The sequence below is a fragment of the Chiroxiphia lanceolata genome, chromosome 2, assembly GCF_009829145.1.
Source record: "Chiroxiphia lanceolata isolate bChiLan1 chromosome 2, bChiLan1.pri, whole genome shotgun sequence".
In the NCBI taxonomy this organism is placed as follows: domain Eukaryota; kingdom Metazoa; phylum Chordata; class Aves; order Passeriformes; family Pipridae; genus Chiroxiphia; species Chiroxiphia lanceolata.
This window is the reverse complement of record NC_045638.1, coordinates 16,314,466-16,327,938: the sequence shown is the minus strand read 5'-3', so window position 1 is coordinate 16,327,938 and position 13,473 is coordinate 16,314,466. Positions and strand designations below refer to the sequence as shown.

The 13,473-nt window shown below is 37.6% G+C and overlaps 1 protein-coding gene across 8 annotated transcripts in view; it reads right to left on the bottom strand.

Annotated features, from left to right (window-relative positions):
- SCML2 (Scm polycomb group protein like 2) overlaps positions 1-13,473 on the bottom strand; it is a 70,891-nt gene that overhangs the window by 50,891 nt on the left and 6,527 nt on the right. For 7 of the 8 annotated variants that reach the window (XM_032679856.1, XM_032679857.1, XM_032679859.1 and 4 more), the window contains exons 2-3: positions 6,584-6,691; positions 1,810-1,878 (exon numbers count right to left, since the gene is read on the bottom strand). In XM_032679856.1, the coding sequence (XP_032535747.1) occupies positions 1,810-1,878; positions 6,584-6,605 (91 nt within the window). In that variant the 5' untranslated portion in view covers positions 6,606-6,691. The remainder of the gene's footprint in view (positions 1-1,809; positions 1,879-6,583; positions 6,692-13,473) is intronic. The other variant, XM_032679862.1, reaches the window with a different exon arrangement.

The following is a 13,473-nucleotide window of genomic DNA, read 5'->3' as shown; positions in this document are numbered from 1 at the left end:
TTGCCCCCCTCTTCAACTTTTCCTATCACACATCCCCCTGGGAACTCTGGAGACTTCCTGGATGTTAGCCCAAAGCATTGAAAGGCATTTTTCTTCATCCAGCATCAAGGGGCTTGCTCTGCTTCCTTGCCACCAAAAAGCAACACTGGATAAAAAGTATCTTCTCATCTGTAGAAAATCAGAGATTTTGCAAGGCACTCTTCTCTGTTTGACAGAGTTGAGCCCAGGTTTCATGTGTAGGTTCAGTGCCCAGACACTCAATTAACATGTAGCCCAAGTGGAAGAACACAGATGACTGAATAAGGCTTGCCTGCTTAGCACTGCTTCTCCACAAAGCTTTTTCGACACTTTGCTCCCTACTGCAGGAGGTGGCAGGGACATTTTCCAGAGACCCATGAAATACGGTTATCTTATCCACATATGAAAAGCGTATTGCTGGTGGGGGGGTACCCTATGGGGCTCTGTCTGTCATGTCAGACAACATTATTTTAAAACACAGACACACTGAGTCCAGTTTGACTGGAGCTCCTTTTACACTGCAGAAGAGGTAAAAAGACACAAATATGATTCCTTTTCTGTCTCAAAGTAACAGGGACAAATAACAAAGATGACAGGTTGCCCAGAGAGGTTGTGGAGTCTCCTTCTCAGGAGATATTCAGAAGTCATCTAGACACAATCCTGAGTAATGCATTCTCAGGGACTCTGCTTGCAGGACTAAGATGACTTCTAGCAGTCCCTTCCAACCTTGCCTATTCTGCAACTGCTATAACCCCAATAAACGGAAAAATTAGGTCTGGTAAATGGAATAGCAGAAGGTTCTACTATGGCTGGTGGTAACAAGGCATCGTATCCTTCATACAATGTCACCACCTCAACTACCCAGCTACTGTGTTGGTATCTCAGCATGTTTGTTCAGTGACTGTGCTACTCCTAAGGAACTTCTCCACCGGTACCTAAGAAAAGCCCTGAACCAGATCACCTCTCAGGAGTGAGAGGGCACAGAAATGTGAGCAGAGCGAGAGTTTAAATAACTCTGTGACATTTTTCCGAGAACGCCTGAAGAGATTTTGTACTTAGGTCAATAGTACTCATGACATTTCCTAATGTCCCAAATTTGAGCAACCATCATGAACATACAAAGGATATGTAAGGGTGCTGCTGTCCTCTCACTGCAGCCCACAAAAGCTAAACTGACAGCAGTCTCATGTATATGTTGCCTTATAGCACCTGTTGAGGACAGTAGAGGTTAAGTTCAGTAAGAATCTGGATTATTTCTGGCAAGTGTGTAGTTTCCTCAATTTAGTATGAAAACACAAATTCTGTTTTCAAATAATTTCTTTGAAGTAAAATTAGAATCACAGGCAATTTAATCCAGTTAGCGATCCTAAAAACACAGCCAATTAAACCAAAAATCCCTTCTTTGGCACCAGCAAACATATTAAGGAAAGAGAAAATAACTTCAGCAAAAAAGGCATGAAACTGAGAAATGCGTGATGAGAAAAACAGACAAATGAGTAATGGTCTAACAATATTAATGTTTACACAGCATCTTTTATCATACATACAAAGAGTACTTGTCTTGGCTAGTAAAAAAATCAAGCTCAAGTCAAGCAGTTTCAACTATCATCTTCTATACCAAAACATACTTTCCTAACAGAGTTAGACAAAAGCAATGGTATGTTTTTAACTACCCAACAATAATAACACAAGGGAGTGCCAAAAAAAAAATAAAAGCCTCAGGAAATAGTATGATCCCAACACACACTTTTAGGGTACCTTAACTAATAACCTGTCAGCTGCAATACCTACCACTTTTTAAAGACGAGTTGTTTGCCTGCTGATTCTTTCCATCTTTCTCTTTTTTAATATTCTTTGAATCTAAAAGACAAGATTCCGTTACATAATAAATGTAATATTCACATCATAACAATGTCCAGCATAACACAGAATGCTTTCAAACAATACAGAATATCTTGTTCCAAATACTGACGTTCTTTTATTCATTCCAGTGCATAATCAAAGGGTACTCTAAATTTATTCACTGCACTATTTTCCTTTCAAAATATATTGAGAAGTACACCATAAAAAAGCAGAGCTTTTGACTACTTTATATCACATTATCAGAATAAATGTAGTTGCAGAACATGTAGTATTAGCTCTACAGACAGTAACCCTGTCCTAATTTTTAATAGTTTTACTCAAACCACACACAATTTGAGATCCTTAAGATCATTGGATATCTTTCTAAATCTTGTATAGATCACTCTGAACTGAGAAACAAAGGGGAAAAAAATAAACCCACCCCAAAAGCATATTTCTGAGTTAAAGATTCCATTCTATATTTAGATTCTTGAATACTCAATATTCTCAGTATTAAATTCTTGAATATTCAAAGCAGCTATCTCAGTGCACATGCTGGTTATTTAAAAGAATCATCCAGAAGAATCTACCTTCCCTATCATTCATCTCTACACGCATTCAGAAAGGAGTCTGTCATATTTCATTTTTGAAGGATTTCAGCACATATGAGAGACACAGTGGAACTGGGCAGCTCAGAAGACTGAAGGAGACAGTCCACTCATTCCTTTTAGTCTTTAATATATGTTGGTTTGGTGACCTGCTTTTGACACTCATGGACTCAAATATGACACTGAGTAGGCAATGCTTTTTTTTTTGAAAAAGAAGTTTGCTTTGGAACATTTTTTACTGGATAGGTTCATGGAAAAAAATCCTTATGGAGGTCAACTTCAGATGGAACTGCTGAAATTATTCAGGATGGTGCCCACAAGCTTTAACCCAAATAATTCCTCAGAAGTAGGGCTTTAAGCCAAAATGGACACCCTACAACTACCTGTGGGAATCTGAGAAGGGAAAGTGTTAGAACTAATTCTACTGGGTAGCAGCAATCAACAGCAGAGCCTTTTGCCATGTTCTGTAAGCTCAGTTAGTCAGGATTTCCCAAAAACAGTCATGGGACTATTGCAAACATCAGGCTATCAAGCTTACAGAATAAATAACTTCCCAATACACCTATTTCCAAAGAGGAAATCAGTAAGTCTATCATGTGGGACTCCACTGAAATAAGAGAACTAACAAATGCTTCCTGTGAACACCCAAAGCTTGAAAGCACAGAGTGCCAGATTTCAAACAAGATGACAGCCTTTTATGATGAGAGACATCAAGAACAGGTGGAAGAATGTGAAAAACTGCAGCCTGGACACCACATGTGCTCTTGCTGACAATCACCACACGAATTATTTATTCTCTGTACCACTTTAGTGCCTATCTCAAAAATACCACAGCAAATATGACAGCTGAAACAAAACACTCTTCGCAACACAGTTTTCTTATCAGCCGCTGGAAAACTACAAGAACAAGAGATGATTATATTAATGAGAACAGGATTTCTCAATAGCAATTTAACCATCTAGTTCATTTGAGGTGGAGGCATTTTCATTCACAGTAAACACAAAGCACTGTCGCTATCGCTGTTTTTGATGGCCAGAAATTTGCTCTTTAAAATGCTCAAGTAAATCTCACCCAGCACATGCAGAAGCATCCAAAAATATGTCTGAATAAAGCCAAGACTGCTTTCAAAAACTCCCCTTGCTTTTATGCATTCCAACCTTCAATGGGAAATTGGGAACACCGTTACAAAGGTGGAGTGTTTCGTCTAAGCAGATGAAAAGCTGCTAACAGGAAGAATTATCCACCTGATTCTACATGAGACACCCTGTATCTACTACCACCACAAAAAACTTTTGCCCAGTCTATACTTCACAATTGCTACTATGCCTTGGTCAGGTGTGCCTTTTCCAATGTCAGCAGTTAGGGTGGATAAAAAACTATGGTTTATTTTCAAAAGCATCAATAAAATTTTATTGAAATTCAATTTTATAAACATAAACACATGCTTTTTCTTTTTTTTTTCTTTAATGTATGCCCATCCGCATTTGAAATTTTGATATTCTATATTCTAGTGAATTTAGTTTCCAAAGATCATGGAAAAAAAATTGAGACAGAAGACTATTATATCAAATCACTAGGTTGAAGATGACTCCCTCCACACATGAACCTCAGCTTGGTCAAACTTTGAGATCAAACCTCAAAAATGAGATTCTGAAAGAGGAAAATACTTCTACAGGTACAAAGAGTTATTTTGTTTCCATTTCCTTCAAAATTCATCTCCTAGCCACATTCAATGACTAATTCCTTGAAACCTGAAAAGTGGACTTGAAAATAGGAACTTTACACATATACTGGAGACAGGGGAGACTTATTAGTTCTAGAGTCTTGAAGCTCATTGTGACAAAAAAAATAGCTCAGTTTAATTCATTATCTATCTTCTTCTGTTCACAAAGTCCATTTCTTAAGAGACGAGTTTCAGTTTACTTTCCAATGTAAAGCACAATATGTTTCAGATCATTTGCCCAAACAAGAGTTAGAATGAAATGCTGCTACTGTGGACTTAAGCAAATGCTACTCGGCTCTCTTTAAAAAAACAACAAAGAATGGGCTATCAATTTCAAAGAAAGTTTTAAAAATAAAGTAATACATATAAGTACATAGAGTTTATATATTTGCTATGTAACTAAATATATCTAAACTATAACACGTACAGGCTAAATACCTCATGAAAGATTGCTTTCTTCTAGGTAGCAAGATCAGAGTACAACATACACTGAAATTATAAAAGCAACACATTCTGTTGTTCACCAACTAATTTTTTTTCTACAGTGCACTTCACAAGCTAAACCTTTAGATACAAACCAAGATTAGAGTTAAGATTATTTAACATAGTGCTTTCTGCTTACCGATGCAAAATTCCATGTGTTTACATAACTCCCACCCTATCTGTAACCACAGAATTCTGCTGATAAGATTACTCAACAGAAGACAGTCAAGAGCAACCACATCTATCATGCAAGAAATTAAAGACAAAGAAGAAAAAGACAAAGCTATCTTGACTGACTTGTGAATACCAAAAAAAAAAAAAAAAGGATCAGAGAAGGCAGTGGTAAAGCTCTGGTAAAGATAATCCTGGTGACCAATGTGTATTTCCTCCTACAAACTCCCGTGTTGAACTCCAGCTTCTAGCCTGGGATGCTTTGAAACTCTGCAATGCTTCTTTCTAGAAGAATTAACCTTTCAAAAAAAAAGATGATTGCTTTGTCTGAGTGATGGTAAGCATCACGTCTCTTGACAGTAATAGTTTTTATCACTGAACGGTGTGCTACATGAGGAGGCATGCACGTGCTATCTTCTAAGACTTGCTACTTGCTTGTTGCAATGTGGGGAAAAAGTTCACAGTCATGCTTTCAAGATTTCTGCAGCTATCTCTCAACCCCTTTAAAGTCTTCAACTCTGCTGGGTGTTCAAAACATGACAGGATAACACTTCTCTCAAAGAAACCCCTTTTCTCTTCCTGATGGATGAGAAGACCTTTGGATGACTGAAACTTTTGCTCTTCCTGTGCCATGCAGTTACTCACCTTCAGATGAGCTTTAGTAAACCTTACTAAAGGTTCCCCCTCAGGAAGGGGCCTTCTTCGCACTCCCTACCACACAGGGTTGTGAGTACCTTTTAGCTGCCCTTCACCAAGCCTCAGTGCACACAGTTAAGGATACCAAGACAGAGTGAATGTGAAATTTCTCCTTTCCCTTCTTTTTGTGCTTCCCTAGTGGGATTCTTATCTTATCTGCCTGGAACAGGGAGTCTCTCAGTATATTTAGACAACAGCCATGCAGAAAACCGACAAGAGAAGGGGATAGACCTCCTCCATAAACTCCTGGTGCAACAATTAAATGGATGACTCCTGTCATTACACAACATATATTATAGCAAAAGACAAGTATTTACCAAGGGAACACACAAGAACATAAAGCACCTTGGGCTGAAGGTGGAAAGCTCAAGGAAAGTACAAAAATGTTAGCAGCCTTTTATGGGGGAGGACTACCAATCTGAAAGCTTTGAAAGCAGCAGCAACCTAGTTTCAGACAGTGGATCTTTCTCTCTTCACATTCTCTTTGTTTCACCAGCCCAAACACTCATTTCTTCTTAAGTCTTACTCTTTATTTTAGCACATAATTCACAACTAACATCTTCAGACATGACACAGCAGAAATCACGTCTCTGTGGTACACCCTGTATTTGTGGATGAATTTCTTTTAAAATGTTCATTTTATCTTCCAGAAACAGCTGCTAATGCCAATCATCTTGATAAAAGTTGATTCCTTGTACTACTCAGTTATTGTCCTGCTAAATTACATGCAGTTACAGAATAAAGCCCTCCATGTTCATTAATAGCACATCTAGACACATTCTTCAATTTCAGAGGAGAATAATTGTTTCAAAGCTGCCACAGGACAGAATAGCTTTGGTTGAATTTGCAGGACAGCCAAATTTAGCATACTTACTGTACAACAATGTGAAGTTTGAACTTACTTGTATTCAGTACACATCACAAACTGTCTTTTTAATCTAACAGTATAGTAATTGTCAACTAATATCCCACTGGCTTCAAAAAGAGAATTTAGCACGTTCTGTATTTTCATTCTCTTGTATTAAAGCTACCAGGCCTTACCTTTAACTGCTGTTCTCCCCATGGTAACACTTCTGTGATCTTCCCTCTCACAATAAAAAGGCTGAAGTTGAAAGACCAGTTAATTCTTCCTTTCAGCACAACAGTTTCCTGTGGAGCAGTAATACAACAAGTTAGGGGGGAGGCTGTTGTTGGCACTTGGGTTTTCTATTTTCGGAACGGATGATTTTTTTTGTATTGATGTATAATTATCTTGCTGGTTTTAAGTTGCAAATGTTTAACAAACTATGTGTAAAGAGTAACATGTAAACAATGGTTACATACAAGGAGCAAGGGTACCAAATGCTAACTTTCTTTTCATTGTTTTAGACAGTTCATTCTATAATGATCTGCATTTTCTGTGGGTTTTTAATACAAAGAAAGATATAAAATGTGCATTATTCCTTTTTTTCCCAAGAAACATCACTGAAAAAGGGAAGAAAGACTATTATATGTAACCTACTCACCCTGCCTCACTTGCACAGTTAAACAATCATCAACTTAGACATCTCTGGGTAAAACACACTATCTTCCACAATACAGCTGAAGAGGGAACAAAACACTGACGTAAAAAATTTACACAAAGGCCCAAGTGCTCACTGACACCCCTGCCCCGCACAACTTGTAACAGAGCACAGAGAACTTGTTAGGGAAATGCTAACTGTAGATAAAAGCATCAGCTAGATTCTTGTAGGGTTTGGAAACCAGAAGGGACAGATTAGTTGAACTAGTGTAAAACAGCAAAACAAAACTTTGTGTGTGTGTGTGTGTGTGTGTGTGTGTGTGTGTGTACTGTGATTTTCTACTCCAGCACCTAGGTTTTTGAACTTTGACTGTGTACAAGTCAAACTCATTTGAAGCATTTAGCCTTGAAGCAACAAAGCAAGCAAATTTATTATTTTTTCCACTATCTTTTCAAGTAATAATGGGTAAAAATACATTCAAGTTTCTGAATTATATTCTTATATATATATATATCTTCATTTCCTTCCAAGGAACACCCATGAGGTTTAAAGCTGACATCATCAAAAGTTTGAGACTTTTTTTAAATTTAAATGTGTGTATACTTTTTCCAAAATAAATTTTCTCAAAGGTAACATTTTTAGAAGATATTTCTTTTATGCAATGCTGGAAAGATGTAATAGTTAAAAAGCAGGCTATCTACTTGGAATTTCTTGAATCTTTTGTTCACATGCGAAAAAAAATAAAATACACATACGTATTACATCTAACAAGAGAGGCATCATACAACTGAGTATTTTCCTGAAACTGTGACATTTTAGTGAAACTTCAAGGAACTTGCACACTGTGCTGATGGACTGCATGATGAAAATTTTATACAGTGCAAGTCTCATGGCTAAAACTAATTAAATATGTTTTGTTAAAATACCAGGGACCGAAGAATTCATTTTGTGTGTGAGTGTTGTGTGTGAACATTCTGGGCACTTACTACAAAAATTCTCAAGACTGAGACTTGAAAACAGTTATAAATAAAACTGAATACTGCCATAAAATAAGCAGGTTTTGCTACACAATAGCATTCATACCATAAGTGATCATCAGGATTAAGAACAGAAATCCTTTTAAGCCATCAAATGAATTTGAAATACTTGATACTTTCATAGACTCCCCCAAAAATTCAAAGCTTTTCCACTGCAAGTAATAAATCATGAAAGGTGATGCAGAGTCAAAGTAACTGTTTTTACAGATTACTTTAAAACAGTGAATGGTTTTTATCTTTTTGTTCCAAGTACCAGATTGCACTTGGTGCAGTAATAAAGATTCCAACCCTGCAGTGATAGTCATCAAGTTTAGCACAACCGGAGCGTCTGTCAGGACATAAAAAGGATTCCAGCTTTTCATTAGCCTGTGTTGTACCAGATAGGCTGTTTTACAGCATGCCCACCAGCCTGTTAAAAATATAAGACAACTGAAAGTTCTGAAAGTGCTGACTGAAACGAGGTAAACCCAACTGCAGGAACACAATATATTGCTGTTTTGAAGAGGTGCTACTTAAAACTCAGTTGCACCTAAGTATTCGATTTAGAGCTGCTATTAAATTAGCGCATAGATTGTGCTGTTTGTCACAGAAACATCCCAGAACGGTATTTCTGAGCCTCCATCTAACAACCACTACATGCTGCTGAACTACGGCAAAATGAAAACTAGTTACATCCAAAACAGAGCATGGCCAGCCTGAAACAAAGTGTAACTTCTTTTGCAGGGGCAGACTGAGGAACAACTTTCCATCACCTCACATAATTAACTGGTAAACCATAAATAAGGCGGTTATGTCCTTTGCTAACCAAGACAAAGTCTTCTTCTGTCGCACTCACCATCACCAGCCTGGATCAACCCACAGCACACCCATGACAGAAGAGAAGAAAACCACCAGAAAATACAGGGGCAACACCCCCAGGGGACATTTTGGTAAAATCACACAGCAAGGACAGAGCTCAAGGCATTCTTGTACAAGCAAGCTGAGTGAGAAAGATAGGTTAAGAAATTTATGTAGCAGCTTCTAGAAATTAAAGGAAAAACTAAATAAAACAAGGTCAGGAAGATATGAGCAAACAAAGAAATGCAATGGCAAGGCTGCAGCGCAATGGTTTGAAGGTGTACAAAGGAGCAGAATGAAAACCAAAGTTACAAAGACCAAGCTAAGCACAGAGGTTGTCAGTCATGGACAGAAAACGGCCAAAACATTTAGGGACTGTCAGTACAGAATCCAGTGAGAACCCATTTGCTTTAAATTATGGAAACTGAAAAGGCAAGTGGAAAACAATCCATGAACCCAGGCTAATATTGGATTCATTATCAAAATATCTTCAATCCAAAGAGCATTTAACACTCATGAAGTGTATTATTTACATCTTACCTCAATTCATCCTGTAAACCAAGTTTTAGTCTTTCTCTGGTTAACACCCCTTACATCAGTTACTTTTTTAAAAAATCAGATGGAATGCATTCATCTGCCTTTAATTCCTTACTGAAGTTTTTATTGTTAATCACTTCTATTAGCCACCTCCCACTGTGCAAGTCCTTTGTCAGAAAGCCATATATTAGCAGACAAGCCTAAGCCTTTGCTCTCTCTGCATTGCTAGTACATAATACTAGGTGTCAGAAAACAGGATGGAAAACATTTTTCCTGACTAACTTTGCTCTTTTTATTTTGAAAGAATTACCCAAAGGACACGTATTGCTGCATTTCAAAGACGCTAGTATTCTACAGAAAACATCTAACTTGCTCTGTTTTGCCTGCCATGCATCTCCATTATCCTTTTCACTGTAAGCCAGGCACTCAAATAAGCCGAATGTCCTGAAAAAATCATGCATATTTAGGGCTTCCCAGCACAAGTTTATCTTGACAGCATGCTTGCTCATAAAAATACATAGCACATAATTATGATGATAAACATAACATTTAAAAGAAGCCTAATCCCCTAGGAGATTGTGGGTTTATTCCCTACGAAAAAGATTAAAGTTTTTCTGTCAATGACTCTGCATCTCTTTTCGAGAGGTAAGACAAGAGACACCAGTTTTAGAGTCTGTTAGCTTTTTTGACCCTACCACTGGTACAAATGCAGTAACTCAGACCTCACTGTTGGTGACGTCACTTGTGGAATGGACAGCTGTCAATGGGCAGTCTCTGCTGGATAAGGATTGAGGTTGTTCTTTTACACAGGTACACAGCACAGAGGAGGAATCTAACAGATCATTCACTCTGAAGCATCAATGAAGTTCTTAATTTTAGCTTGAAATAAAGGCAGATATTTTTCAGGCTTAATATGAACAAAGAGTTATACTTGCCAGTGTTCACGTGCTGTTACCTTTAGAAACACAAGAGACAGCAGTTACAACTGCTGTCTCTCATTGCTCTCATTGCTCCTCACCTCCTTCCTGCTGTTTGTTACTGCCAGCACTGCAGAGGCCTTCAAGAAGAGGACTTGTGCAGCCTTTCCTTGGAACAACACACAATCCAGAAACCGCATTACCACTCCAGCTTCCACACATGGGTATCAAGTACCCACAGGCACCAGTTGCTTCCCAAACAAGTGTGGTTTCACTGCACTACTTCAAAGTTATCCGTCATTAATCTGGAATACCCTTTTCTTAAACATAATCATCTATTCATCTGTTGTCTCTTAATCAAAATCTCTACTTCATACCATTTGCACAAGTCTTTAAGGGGCTGAAAAGAGACAAAGAGAGTAAGACTTAAAAGGAGGTTTTTAATAAAATACGTTGGTTTCAAATTTCCAATACTTGGAAATTTACTCTCCAGCAAGTTGCCCAGCATGTAAACTCATCTGGTACACTTCAAGACAAAACAGCATCTACTTCCTTATTTCTGTAATACAGATAATCACTTCACACCTCTTAGAGCATACTGTGGCATCATTAAAAAAGAGTAAGATCTCAAAGGTTAAAAGAAAAAAACGTACACAAATGAATCAGAACTTCACAAAATGTAACACAAGCTTTGTAGTTGTAAATTGTAAATTCAATATGTATTTGAAATCATTTATGATTTTGAAACATTAAAGATGGGGTCTTCTTTCATTTATACACACAAATATATAATCAGTCAGTGTTCTGACAAGAAATTTGATCCAAGTTGGAATCCCTTCTAGTTCACATTCCTCGTGTAAAAAAAAAAAAAAAAAAGAGATTCTTTCAAGGAAAGGAAATTAAACTTCCAGATTTTCATACAGCAGAGCTTCTAATAAACTGCTATATCTAAAAAACTCTTCTAGTTAATAAAAATAGAGCTAGGACAGATAGACTTTCGTCAAATTTACAAGTTCTGAGAACAACAAATATTAGCTAGTCATATATATCATTAGAACAACTAAGCTTGAATATTTCTTAAGTTGTTAAAGGAAGAGAGTGGGTACTTAGTATCTTACAAATATATTTTTGTAATGTCATTTGCTTTAACAGCAAGAAGAAATTTTCTGCACTTGCAAAAATGCTCTGAAAGTCACCAGCAGTGTACTGTTCACTATTTATGAAGTGATTAGCATAAACAAACTTTTAAGCTGTCAGCAGTAAAATATTGCCTGTAAATGTTCTGCTCTCTCACCAGGTAAGTTTACGATCTGCTTAAGAATATGAGCAACTGTAATTACAGTAAGTCATACATTTCAAGACTACAAAAATCTCTCTAAACTCTCAAACCCTATTAAGTCTGTTATTCAGTACAGAGTAAAGCAGTGTATATTTTGAAAAGCAACATTAACAAGGTTTAGACCAAAGACTTGTCCCAAAAATTCCTGAAATAAGAAATACTTATAAATGAGAACATCAGAGAACTAAGGTCTCCAAATTAAACAGCAGAGCTTGTATCAACACACAACAGAAACAATTTTTGTCACGTAGATTTAACATTTACTAAACTGACAGTAATTTTAAAAACTGTAGTTTAGAGCTGCTCTATGGCTACTAGCAAAAAATGAAAATAGCTTTTCTCCTCCTTCCCTCCCTCCCCATCCTGCTTTAAAAGTCAGAAGATGTGGGGTTGTAAAAACCTGAAAAAGGAAATGGTATGTGTGAAGTCAGCAGTTCAGCAAAGCGGCTGACTGACCATTAACAGCTTTAAATATTCCTAAAATGCCAGTCTTACCACATGAAAGGTATTTCAATGTTATATTCAAATAAATAAAAAAATACAGCTTACATTTCTATCTTAAGCAAAGCTGCCAGTTTCAGGAGTTTACTAGTACATATTTACAGTAGCACAAGACTTTGACAATTTGTTTAAACATTTTTGCGATTCACACTGAAACCTCTGTGCTGTTTTCCACTTCCCTCTTCAAGCCTGGAGTACTCTTCCTGAAAACATTCATCATCATTATTCAACCTGGTTTTGTCCAAATGTCTAACTCAAATTTCTTTCATAAAGCAAACTAATTAAACTATGCACAAAAAAAACCCCTGACATAATTTTGTATGATTAGCACTGGGTTAGAGCTACATACCTGCATGATATTCTCTCTATACCTAGACACATCTCCTCTGCCTTCTGCTCAGCCTCCCTCGAAACAGAAGTGAGGTCTTGAACTATTTGTTCTGCGAGGCGTTGAGCATAATTTTAGCACAGTGTAAATACAGCAGGTAGGGGAGAAAAGAAATTGCTGTTGCAAACACAATAAGAGATGCCCAGATGCTAGAGATGCCTATACAGCTTTTCTGCACTTGTCTTTAGCAGACAACAAGCAACACCACCAGCAGCAGTCACACAGCGTGTGTATACATAAGGGGGAAAGGGGGAGAAAGACAAGCAGAGGTGGGATGGCAGAAATGGGATTTTTCACCGTTTTAGGCAACTTTGGCTTCCTCACTTCTACATGGCCTCCAAACTGGAAAAGGAACTATGAAAGTTTGGTTTCAGATATGATCAAATGGAGCTCTATGCACATAGTGCATAGTCAGCAAACCCATTCCTGCAGTCCAGATTTTTTACTCACAACAGTGTATCCAGAGAAACACAAACACTTCTAGTTTGATGCAGAAATCTGTAGAAGTCAAACAGCATGCACAATTTATTTTTTTCATTAAAGGCATGAAGAACAGCCTTGGGGCATTTCTGCATAAGAGCCAACTGCTGCCAGCACCCCAGGTGAAGTTGGCTTGTTTCAGAACAACATTTTTGGCTCCCCTTGCCTGTACTCAATGCCAGCAGCAACATACTTCTGCTGCCATCCTCTTCCAGTGTATGAAGTATCTGTCTCTCTCTCCCCACGTGAGAATCCAAACAACATAATGCTTGCTGAGGCTCCATGTCACTGTACATTAACAAAGACACAACTTGCCTCACCACACTTTTCCACTGCTGCAACACTCCACAGTGTACCCTGGCTTATATAATGAAATAACTACACTGATCCCAT